Consider the following 13602-nt stretch of genomic DNA (forward strand, 5'->3'; position numbering starts at 1 on the left):
GCAAGAGCACATTGATTTTAATTAATCATCGGCTATTGGATGTCAAACATTTGGTAATTTTGACATATAGTCTTAGAGAGGAAACCTGCTACATTTTCCCATGAGTCAGGTCAGGTCATAGGGCTTTACGTGTACATTCAGAGCAAGCTGTTGTAGCGCACGCCTATCCTGGGCACAAAAGCCTCCTCCGTCCAGGACAGGAAAGGTGGGGGAGGGGGAGGGGAGGGACCGCAGGCGGAGGCGGGGTGGGGGGTGGTGGGGGTGTCTCCCTAGGTTGCCCATATGGCCCTTAAAAAGGGCCTGACCGCTTCTGGTCGTGGCATGACAACCCAAGGGAGGCTCGTGCACTTGTGTACACACCGGTAGGCAAGGCGCTGTTGTTCCGAGGTTTTCCACGATCTTCTTCTTGTTGCAGCCTCAACGACGTCCTCCTCTTCAGTGTCACCAAGTACCAAGTAGACCACCAGCAGCAAGTATTTGGGGTGGGATAGGGTAGGCCGGTATTCTTTTGTCCGGCTTCCCCAAGGTGCCGTGCAATTGTGTACTCGGAGCCGGTATTCTTTTGTCCGGCTCCTTATTATAGTACGTGTTGGGCCATTAAATGGAGGCGGGTGCATTGTTATCATTAGTCAATGCACCCTATGTACTGTTGCGGTGGTGCATGCTGTCTGTTTGTAAACCCTAGTTTGGTGTTGAGGTTGTTCCTATTGTCCTAAGTCCCTATTCTAGTGTACTCAACGGTTATCCAAGACATCCCCCCCCCCCCTGTCTTTGGATTATAATGAAATACAATGACGGGGGGGGGGGGGGGGGTTATACTAGCTATCTAATTTGAAGGTTTTTGGGGTTTTTTTCCCCTTATAGTGTAAGTATTGGTTAAAAAGCCTAGTGCTTAGCATATTTTATTTGGCTACCAAAAACAATGCGTTTATTAAGTTGGTCGTCAACTGTCGGTAGGAAGAATATGTCAATAACTGTATACATGCATAAAAAGTTAAATTTCATTTCCCACCCCTTCAAAAATCGTATCTAAGTTTGCACTTATGAGTAGCAAGGGATCTTTTATATACACCATCCCACAGGCAGGATAGGACATGCCACGGCCTTTGATATACCAGTCGTGGTACACTGGCTAGGACGAGAAATGGCCCAAATGTCCCCACCGACGGCACCCAACTGAAAATTTACGTTTTATGTTTGTTCTACTTAATCAAAATAAATATTAAAAAAACATCTGGCTTGTGCCTCTCCCACGAGATTGTGCCCCATCTCCCCACTTCCAACCCCCCCCCCCCCCACTTCAAATACTAAATACTATTGATTAACAATTACTCTAAATATAACATACACACACACACGCGTACACGCACACGCACATACACGCACACACACACACACACACACACACTTCTATTGGCCTGCGTCATAAAACCATCAAGTCAATTGGTTTTACCTATTAATAAAATCATGCCTTATTTTGACCAAAATGCCAAATTAACGACTTATTACTGAATCAACGAGCTCAAAATAATGAATAAGAACTTGTGCGTTATTATCTTTTTTAACTTAAAGTTTCGCTGTCCCCAATTGTTTTGTATAATTGCTTAATAAAACCAGAACAGACATCTTCTACTCTAGTTCACTATAACAAACCTCGGCCGCCGAGATTTATTTTAATGAACTACTTCTACTCCTATACTGTTTTTTCAGTTTGTGATAAAAAGTAATATCTCTCGGTTACACACAACTAAATGAAGACAAAAAATCGGTTCCTACAAAAAAGATTCAATATCAATCAGCAAACGAAGGGGTGCACTCCATAAACATTTAACATCAAGCAAAGGATGGAGCGCGTCAAAAAATAATCCAACATTAACAATCAAAGGATGGTGTGCACCCCAAAAACACTCAACATCAACACTCGAAGGATGGAGTGCATCCACAAAAATATTCAAGATCAATAATTAATGGATGGTGTGCACCCCCAAAACACTCAACATCAACTCTCGAAGGATGGGGTGCATCCACAAAAATATTCAAGATCAATAATTAATGGATGGTGTGCACCCCAAAAACACTCAACATCAACACTCGAAGGATGGGGTGCATCCACAAAAATATTCAAGATCAGTAATTAATGGATGGTGTGCACCCCAAAAACACTCAACATCAACACTCGAAGGATGGGGTGCATCCACAAAAATATTCAAGATCAATAATTAATGGATGGTGTGCACCCCCAAAACACCAAAATATTCAATAATAAGTTACCCACGTTAAATGACCCTATATCTAATGTCTCAACATATATACTGAATAACAAAGTAAACGCAAATATTAATTTAGATTTTTAAAATTTATTTTTAAAATATACAGTTTGAATCCCATTAATTTTAAAAATTATATATATATAATTATCGACCGTCATTGTGGGCAATATCAGGTTGTATTACGCTCGCCGAGGCTCGCATAATATAAATTTTATTCCAAATATATGACATTGACAATACCGAAAAACTCTCTTATTTATTTATGGATCCAGCATTCGGTGTATTTTGTATTTTGCATGTGTAAAACTGCAGCGCTTGGCAAACAATATCAGTTGGTGGCCTGCCAGGGGCCAACCTCACTAAACATCGTAAGTTTACGTCTGCGACTAGCAGTTATACCGGACATACGTTTACACGTGTTTGGCATCTATTTCACACAGAACATTACATCATTACAGGAGATGGAGCATTTTAATGACCAAAGAAAATTAAATATGTGTACTTAAAACTATATTTGTTGTACTATAATGATAAGAAGAAGAACTGTGTTTTAGTCGTAGATTTACGTTTACGTGCCAAACTAGGCTTACGATGTTTTGTGAAATTGGGTCCTGATTTGTCTGGTAAAGAAATGCCATCAAGCTATTTATTCAGTTCTGCCTTTGTGATTTTAGATTTTGCTCTTGTATGTGCAAATCACAATAATACTGTTCAATCTTTTATGATAGCCAACCTAAGCAAATAATGGAATTGAAAGTAAAATAAGAAATAGTACAAAAGAAATGAAAGTAATTTACTTTTTGCTCAGACGGCCTAATATTGATGATAATTAATTGATGATACAAGAGTGAAAGAGATTTCGAATATCGCCAAAAAGCATAGATTACTTAAGCTAAATATGTTTTTTTGTGTGACATATTTCAATATTAAAGTTAAAAGTTTGGTTTATTTAACGACACGACTAGAGCACATTGATTAATTAAGATGTCAAACATTTTTTTAAAAGAATTATATTGATTCGATTTAGACTATGTAACCATAGACTACCAATTCAAACACTAATGAAACATTATGTAAAATGATCTATTGAGGACGACCGGCCTCGGTGGCGTAGTAGTTAGGCCATCGGTAAACAGGTTGGTAGGTACTGGGTTCGGATCCCAGTCGAGGCATGGGATTTTTAATCCAGATACCGACTCCAAAACCCTGAGTGAGTGCTCCGCAAGGCTATGGGTAGGTGTAAACCACTTGCACTGACCAGTGATCCATAACTGGTTCAACAAAGGCCATGGTTTGTGCTATCCTGCCTGTGGGAAGCGCAAATAAAAGATCCCTTGCTGCTAATCGGAAAGAGTAGCCCATGTAGTGGCGACAGCGGGTTTCCTCTCAAAAATCTGTGTGGTCCTTAACCATACGTCTGACGCCATATAACCGTAAATAAAATGTGTTGAGTGCGTCGTTAAATAAAACATTTCTTTCTTTCTGTCTTTCTATTGACGACGAATTCCATTTCATGTTTGAATAATAAAATAGAATATAATAGATGTTTAAATAAACCAAAACCAGGCAACTTCAGGGCCGTAGCTGGCGGGGGGTGGGGGGGGGGGATTATAGAAACTTAAAGAAAATTCTCTTCTTAACTGTTTAAGGAGTTTTAGACTATTAAGTACTCAGTTCCCCCCCACCCCCCCCACCCCCAAACAAAAAATCCTAGCTACGGCCCTGAACTTGTACACTATTATCCTGTTCATTTATTTAGACCCAAAGTTTTTTGTAAATGTTACGTTTATTTCCTATTCGATATTTGTTTTCTTTGCATTTACATGAAAACAAACCCAAACCCCGACAGGTTTTATATACAAATCATCATATAAAATGCACGAAGTTGACTTAATTCCACTTTTTAAAAATCTCTGTGTGTTCGGAATGCACGTTATTCCTCCTATAAATAACTAAGGTCATTTGCATATCAAAAGCATCATTCTATAGTGCGTTTCAAACTAATGTTCGGTTCTATCGTCCTATCCGCACAAATCGTAGTATGACCTATATTTAAGAAAATATCTGTAAACATGAAGCAGGCGCGGATTCAGGTGGGGAGTTCAAGTGACAAAACCTCAGTTTGAAAAAAAAATATGTATCAAATATTATAATTATATTGTGGAATACACAAGCGCGCGTGCCGAAGGGGGAGAGAGAGAGAGAGAGAGAGAGAGAGAGAGAGAGAGAGAGAGAGAGAGAGAGAGAGAGAGAGAGAGAGAGAGAGAGACGTCATTTATGTAACGACGCACTCAACATATTTTAATCTCTGGTTATATGGTTATAGGGAAAGAGAGAGAAGAATATGGTATGCATGCGATTGGTAGAGGTGTGACCCTCTGCACAACCCCAACCCCACTTTAGGCTTCTTTTGTATATGGAGCGGGACGTAGCTCAGAGGTAAAGCGTTCGCTCATGGTAGGTCGACTGATCGATCCCACGTGGTGGACTCATTGGGTTGTATCTAGTTCCAGCCTGTGAACCACAACTGATGTATAAAAGCTGTGGTATGTGCTATCCTGTCTATGGGATGGTGCATATAAAACGTCCCTTATTGCTTATCAAAATTGCTTATCGGAAACAGTGGGCCATGTGGCGGTAGCGAGTTTCTTTCTCATTGTCATAATGGCCCTTAACCGTTTTTTTAGCCTCAAAGATCAATTCACAGCCATCTATCAATCCATATTTATCACAGCCAGCATGACAAATAATAAGTCTTTTTCCCTTCCCAGTCACCGAACAGAGTTTAGGAACTCGATCAGCAGCGTCTGATTTCGGCAGGTGATTGGCGGTACTTGTGCCCGGGTGGATATTTGTCCAGTGGTGGGATGTTGTGTGGTTGACATTCACCCAGGTCTCATCTTGATACACTATTAAATACCCCTGTTCTCGTAAACTGGATATTTCATGGAGATAGGACAGTCTCCTGTGTGATATATTGGCGTCCTCAAAAATCACTTTTCCGGTTGTAGACATATGTTGGTATTTAAAATCGAGGTCATGGAGTGTTCTTCGTAAAGTTGATATGGATATGTTGATTCCACACCTTTAAAGCCACGTTAATCTTATGTAATGTAGGTAATTCGCCCTCTCTGTAAAATCTGTATACTCGTCGTCTAATAACATCTTTATCAAATAAATCGATGAGTTTTCGGTCGCGTTTTTTAACAGTGATTTCTGTGCTCGGATTCGTAGAGCTTAGATTTTTCACAGTTCTTTTTACTGTTGAAACCGAAAGTTTAAGTGCAGCGGCAACTCGATCGACAATTCGATAAGAAGCATACCTAGGTCTACCGCGCTGATATTCATCTTCAAAATAATCGAAAACGTTCTTAATACACGATTTTACATCAACTGAAGTGTTTCTCGATGTACCCATATTTTTCCTCAAATAACAATAACAAGAATGTCGACTATTACATTTTCAATGAATTTATATACCCTACCTAACTTGTATTTTACGTAGTTTACACATTGCTACAATAGCACGTGCAGTCACAGATCGAAATAATGATGTTATTGACAAAGCAATGCTATCGTATTTTGGACATTCAGGGCTGTGTATGCGGGATGAAAAAGTGGTTGAACCCATACGAGTCCGAACAATAGCCCTTTGGTTTTTCGCATTACAAATGTAATACCCCACCCCCAAACCCCAGCCCCTAGCACCACCATAAATACTATATATATATATATATATATATATATATATATATATATATATATATATATATATATATATATATATATATACGTATGACTTCCCAATTTAGAGGCAAATTAAATAAAAAAATTATTATTATTTGATGTTGGTGGCCTTTGACATTTTATCCCCCCCCCCCCCCCCGGTCTTCTGGGTCCGGCCCTGCATTAAATTTATTTTTAAATTTGGAAAGCACATTCCTGCGGTGTGTGAGGTGATTTGTGTTTATTACTGTGCTACACCTCAGTTGTGTTAGGCTATAATGGCCTTCACGTAGCCTCAGATCCCAATCTTTTGATATGCAAATGACCTTATTTATTTATAGGAGAAATAACGTGCATTCCGAACACACAGAGATTTTTAAAAAGTGGAATTAAGTCAACTTCGTGCATTTTATATGATGATTTGTATATAAAACCTGTCGGGGTTTGGGTTTGTTTTCATGTAAATGCAAAGAAAACAAATATCGAATAGGAAATAAACGTAACATTTGCAAAAAACTTTGGGTCTAAATAATTGAACAGGATAATAGTTCATTCGGCTGCCGAGATTTATTTTTAATGAACTATTTCTACTCCTATACTGGTTTTATGACAAAAAAACAAACAAAACGAAACCAACCCCAGTCTATTTTTTTAACCCCCTCCCCCATTTTGAGGACTTGGATTTATGGGAAGGTTTGGCATTGTGACGTCATAGACAATTTACGGACTGTTAGCCCATCGTCAGGGTTAGTTTTAAATCTATATAGTTATTGTTTTTTGATGTCATTGTTTTATTATTTAATATATGTATACATCTTAAAAGCTTTCTTCTTTTTATAGTGTTTCAAAGTACTGTTTAAAATAGTTTATTCGTTTTGTGTTTCAGAGACAAGACAACGTTTTGATGTATCATTCAGCAAAAGAAGTCAACTGACGGTATGCACTCAAAACTATTTTTAAAATGCCAAATGATGGTGCGCACACCTAAACAAAAATTCGAAGGATTGTGCGCACTCCAAAAACATCAACATCAACAAAGGCTGGTGCGCACCCACAACAAAAGTTCAGTATCAATAAGCAAACTATGGGGTGCACTCCATAAACATTCTACATCAACAATCAGGGGATGGGTGCGCAACCCAAACACGTTCAGCATCATTAACCAAAGGATGGTGCGCACCCACAAAAAATATTTAATATCGAAAAGAAAAAGATGGGGTGCACTCCATAAACATTCAACATCAACCAAAAACATTGAACGTCAACAATCAAAGGATATGTGCGCACCTCAAACATATTCACTATTAAAAATCAAAGGAAGGTGCGGACCCTAAAAATATTCAATATCAAGAAGCAAACGATGGGGTGCACTCCATAAACATTCAACATTAACCAAAGGATGGTGCGCACCAAAAACGTTAACATTAACAATCAAACGATGGTGCGTACCAAAAAAGTTAACATTAACAATCAAAGGATGGTGCGCAGTCAAAAAATATACTCAGTATAAATAACCAAACGATGGGGTGAGCTCCATAAACAATCAACATCAACAATCAAAGGATGTGTGCGCACCCAACAAACATTCAACATCAACAATTAAAAGATGGTGTACACCCAAACACATTCAACATTAACAATCAAAGGATGGGTGCGCACCCCAAACACATTCAACATCAACAATCAAAGGATGGGTGCGCACCCCAAACACATTCAACATCAACAATCAAAGGATGGGTGCGCACCCCAAACACATTCAACATTAACAATCAAAGGATAGGGTACACCCAGAAAAATATTCAATATCAAGAAGTAAACGATGGGGTGCACTCCTTAAACATTCTGTGCGCACCCAAAAATCATCTAACATTAACAATCAAAGGATGGGTGCGTACCCCAAAAATATTCAACATAAAAAATCAAACGATGGATGTGCACCCCAAAAACTTTCAAAATCAACACAAGAAATATTCAATATAAATAACCAAACGAGGTGCATACCAAAAACATTTCAACATCAGTAATACAAGAATGGTGGCACCCTCAAATGTATGCAATATCAATTAATTTAAAAACGAATGGTGCGCACCCACAAATGTATGCAATATCAATTAATTTAAAAACGAATGGTGCGCACCCACAAATGTATGCAATATCAATTAATTTAAAAACGAATGGTGCGCACCCTCAAATGTATGCAATATCAATTAATTTAAAAACGAATGGTGCGCACCCACAAAAAAAAAAATCAAGATCAAACCTATTCAACATCAATAATCAAAGATGGAAGGAAGGAAATGTTTTATTTAACCACGCACTCAACACATTTTATTTACGGTTATATGGCTAAGGACATATGGCTAAGGACCACACAGATATTGAGGGAGGTAATCCGCTGTCGCCATTTCATGGACTACTCTTTTTGATTAGCAGCAAAGGATCTTTTATATGCACCATCCCATAGACAGGATAGCATATACCACGGCCGTTGATGTACCAGTCGCGGTGCATTGGCTGGAGCGAGAAATAGTAACCAGAGGATGAGTGCGCACCCCTAAAAACATTAAACATTAACATTTAATATCAATAAGCAAATGATGAGAGAGCACTCAAAAACACATTCAAATCAACAATAAAAGCACTGTACGCACCCACAATTAAAAAAATAATAATGTAAATAACAAAAGGATTGGGTACACTCCATAAACATTCAACATCTACAATCCAAAGAAGGGTGTTCAACAAAAAACATTCAACATCAATAATTAAAGGACGTTGCGCACCCATAAAATATATTCAGTATAAAACATTTCAACTAAATAAATTGTGTTGTTTGTAATGATAAAAATTGTTTGTCATTTTGTTGTGAATTTTTCGATATAAGCAGTCACAAATTTAGTATAAAATCATTAGCGATTTTATACAATTTGTGACTTTTATACATCGATAAATTCACACACACACACACACACACACACACACACACACACACACGCGCGCGCACGCACGCACACGCACACGCACACGCACAAAAGACGAACAATTCTTATATACATTAAACATATTATTCGCGCTACTGTTTATGTTTTTTACCATACTTTTTGCGCAGATAAAAATTGATTGGTTTCTATATTATCTGAAACCCATTTTATAAATGCATTACCTTTTATTATCAACATGACTTTCAGCATTATCAAAATGATAAAAGGAATATCAATTATTTACTTTAAATTTCAGTCATGAAACAGTAGGCCAAGAATAGTTATTCGATACAATATTAAGAAATTTTATCCGTTAAATTTTTAATAGGTCATTCAAAATTTAAATAAAAACAATTTCCTCCTTTTACTAGAAGAAACACAAAAGATTTTAATTCTTGTGAGCATAACAGGTTATAGTTTTTAATTGAAGGAACTATTCTGACGTAGCTCAGTGGTACAGCGCTCGTCTGATTCCTGTAGGTGGACCCATTGGGCTATTTCTGGTTCCAGCCAGTGCTACACAACTGGTGTAACAAAGGCCGTGGTATGTACTATCCTGTCTGTGAGATGGTGCATATAAAAGATCCCTTGCTGCCAATCGAAAAGAGTAGCCCGTGAAGTGGTGACAGCGGCTTTCCTCTCTCAATATCTATGTGGTCCTTAACTATATGTCCGACGCCATATAACCGTAAATAAAATGTGTTGAGTGCTTCGTTAAATAAAACATTTCCTTCCTTCCTGATGTTTTCGAATAATAACATTTTCGATCGACTGGTATTACATATGAAATATATATATATATATATAATAGAATCTCATTGGCTCGAACGCCCAACGGTCGAACCTACCGGTATTCTCGAACCAAGAACAATGTCCCGAATTATTTTTGTATATATATTTATTCACAATATCAGACAGTGTCTGTATACTAATATTCAGCGTTTTTATTGATCGTCGTAATATTTGTAACTAATCCAAACAGGATTTGGTATCTCAATAATTTCGTATATACCTGTATATAAAAGGTCCACGGGAATAGCCTATAATTCCCCTCTTTATTTTTCGGCGGACCGTTAAAATTTTTTCCCAATTTCCTTCATTCAAACTACGCACTTTTTCCCTTTGGAATCAATCCTACGAAACATTCCAAATTCCATTGCATCACACCCCCCCCCCCCCCCCCCCCCCCAAATCGAAAAGATGTATTAGTTACTATAAGATGTTTAAAATCACTGAAGGTGATAATAACGAAGCAGATTTGGCATCAGAATTTTCCCTTTCATTGCACTTAATGCCAACAGGGCTGGGTACCCAACAAAATATTATATATACATGTACATGCTTATTGGCAATTGATTAAAATACACATGCACATACATACGCACACACTTTCGTATCACCACCCTAACCAAGGGAAGCTCCAGTTTTATGTATTGTAAAGCTTGAAGTGTGATATAGATTAATTTGTGATTACTTATCACAAAATTTAATGTATGTTAAAATAACGGTATATTATACAAGTAATTGCAACTTGGAGGATACATGTTTAAGTTATCAACTCCATGACTGTTATGGGGAGGGGGGGATGTACCCTAGTGGTAAGGCGCTCGCTCGATGCGCGGTCGGTGTGGGATCGATCCCCGTCGGTGGGCTCATTGGGCTATTTCTCGTTTCAGCCAGTGCACCACGACTGGCATATCAACGGCCGTGGTATGTGTTATCCTGTCTGTAGGATAATGCATATAAAAGATCCTTTACTGCTAATCGAAAAGAGTAGCCCATGAAGTGGCGACAGCGAGATTCCTCTGTCAATATCTGTGTGGTCCATAACCATATGTGTGATGTCATATAACCGTAAATAAAATGTGTTGAGTGCGTCGTTGAATAAAACATTTCTTTCCATGACTGTTATGGTGGCGGGATCTAGCTCAGTCGGTAGAACGCTCGCCCTAGACGTTTTGGTTGCAGGATCGAAACCCCTTAGTGGATCCATTCTCTAATTGGATTCCCCACCACCACCCATCCACCCCCGTCTCAGCCAGAGACCCACGACTGGTATACCAAAGGCCTTTGTAGGCTATATCTTATCGTGGCTGTGGGAAAGTCCATAATATGTTATAAAAGATCCTTTGCTGCTAATACAAAATGTGGCGATTTTACTCTAAAGACTATTTATAATAATAACCCAATGTTTGACATTCAATAGACAATTAATAAATCAACGTGCTCTGGAGGTGTCGTTAAATAAAACAAACGTGTAAGCTTTCGTCGCTGTTAGGCAGCCGTATTGTAGTGCCAGCTCCAATCGCAATTTAACGGTTAAATAGCCATTGCGCCAACATCTCTCTTACTAACAACTAACTATAAAAGGGACAGACCCTAGTTTTTAAACACTACAGTATAGAGCCGTTCATGATCACTGAAATCAAAAATTACTTATATTTTATTGTTTAGATTATCCATTTCCATAGAACAGAAGTGTTTCTGGTCATCCTGTTGTTTCTAATACCACAAAATGCATCCCCCCCCCCATATTTTTAAAAACGAATGTGCGTTTGAGAAGTAGCGGTTATTGATTCGAGTTCTAGGTTTTTTCTAAAGGATATTACCCTGTTATAACGTCACAGACTCTTCTTTCACTCTGCTGTAACTTTATCCAAATGTGTTAGAGGTTTATATATTAACTAAACTTTGAGTCCTTTTTTACGAGTTTAAACTAGGGTCTGCGTCTTTCATATCAAAGAAAACAATTTAACCAGGGCTTTACAATATTTCTCGTTGCAATACAAATTTGAATCTTGGATCAAAATCTTCTTGAACCAGGTTCAAGTTAAACCTCCAAATCGGGCGTTTAAGGCCTTGATCCATAGAATTATGGCCGACTCGGATATTGACGATCTTGAAATTCTGCAACAAAATCGCCATATCGTTAACGTCCCACGTGTTTTTAGGATACAGTTTGACCCATTTGACGCATACAGTGGAGATGAATTCCTGCAACGATTCCGTTTTTCAAAGAAAGGTGTGCATAATTTAGAAACTTTGTTACACGATGAATTACAACTTGTAAACAGAAGCCATAACATTACAGCCATGCAGCAAATACTACTGACATTGAGGTTTCTTGCAACAGGTTCATTTCAAATAGTTTGTGCAGATTTAACGTCAGTGAGTTTGGCAAGTGCAAACCGTGCAATATGGCGCACTACATTGGCTATTGCAGCACGACATAGGCAATACATAAAATTTCCCTCTGGTGATGAGATAGATCGTACCAAACAAAATTTCTTCATATATAGTGAATTCCCAGGGGTTGTAGGTGCCATAGACTGTACGCATGTTGCAATAATAAATCCAGGTGGTTACAACGCTGAAATATACAGAAATAGGAAAGGGTATCATTCAATCAATGTACAAATGGTGTGCGATGTGAACCTCAACATTACCAATATGGTAATTCGTTGGCCAGGTAGCACTCACGATAGTCGGATTTTTGACAACAGTAGACTACGAACCAAGTTTGAAGATGGCCATGTAACGGGACTATTGTTGGATGATGGTGGTTATGCTTGCAGATACTACCTAATGACACCATTTACTGATCCTCAGACACCAGCAGAGAGACGATACAATTTCTGTCATAAACGAGGCCGGTCGAGTATCGAACGCATGTTTGGGGTTTGGAAAAGAAGATTTCCTTGTCTACATTTCGGAATACGAATGAAACTGCAGCGAACACTTGTGGTAATTTCCGCAGCAGCTGTTCTATACCAGCTATTAAAATTGTGGAATGTACCTGAACCAGAATACGAGGGGGACAACGAAGACGACAACAACGACGACAACGATGACGACGCTCCTAATCTTTACCTACCACCGCTGGGTGAAGCTGTAAATAGACGGGCAGACATTCGTGGACAAACAAGAAAACGTGCTATTGTGGAGGATTGCTTTACTAATTGACAAGGTATTTAAACAGTTGTTTTATTTTTAATCTTTTCAAGTTTTAATCGCAGTATTTCCATTTTTAAATTATGTTCGGTTTCCATTATTTCAAGTTCTCTTTGATATATTTTCATTTTTGCACGGTGTTCAATTCTTCGATATTTTAGTATGATATCTGTGTCTTTAATTGTAAATTTAAAAAAACATTTAACGGCTGAACAAGAATTGTCACGAGAAACACACCTCACGGTTGATGTAGATGGTTGTGGTTGTTGTTTTGCAGTGGTTTCTGACGTACTTGATGTATTGGTTTCGACATTTTCGGTGATTTCCGAGTGCACAAAGGTTGATGCAGGTGTTTCATGAGTGATGGCCATCTGAACATCTGCAGTGACATCTACAACATACATGTACATTTATTACTGTATAATTAGTTTGTAAATATTGTATTATTTGTTTAATTTTATATGTTAATGGTAAAAATAAATGTGTGTATTATTGTGAAGTTGTATTGCTAGTTACCTTTTTTCATATATTGTGGGCTGTAAGGATTAAAATGCGTAAATTCATTTGTTTGCAAGGGATGAATGTTACAATATATGACTTTTAAATCACAATGTGGCCGGGATGTGGCTCCGTGTTAGAGTGCTCGACTTAGTTGCGATGGGTTGTATGATAGA

General features: G+C 38.2%; 1 protein-coding gene across 1 annotated transcript; it reads left to right on the forward strand.

Moving 5' to 3' along the window:
• Window positions 1–11564: 11564 nt before the first annotated feature.
• On the forward strand, window positions 11565–13343 carry LOC121382344 (putative nuclease HARBI1). The gene is made up of 2 exons (XM_041511930.1): window positions 11565–12944; window positions 13206–13343. Exon 1 carries the CDS (start codon window positions 11852–11854, stop codon window positions 12938–12940), a length of 1089 nt encoding a protein of 362 aa, XP_041367864.1. The 5' UTR covers window positions 11565–11851; the 3' UTR covers window positions 12941–12944; window positions 13206–13343.
• Window positions 13344–13602: the final 259 nt, after the last annotated feature.

Source organism: Gigantopelta aegis, chromosome 9 (assembly GCF_016097555.1).
Source record: "Gigantopelta aegis isolate Gae_Host chromosome 9, Gae_host_genome, whole genome shotgun sequence".
NCBI classification, from domain to species: Eukaryota; Metazoa; Mollusca; class Gastropoda; order Neomphalida; family Peltospiridae; genus Gigantopelta; species Gigantopelta aegis.

Coding starts and splice junctions, on each gene's coding strand:
- LOC121382344 (XM_041511930.1), top strand. CDS start 11,852: ATGGCCGACTCGGATATTGACGATCTTGAAATTCTGCAACAAAATCGC.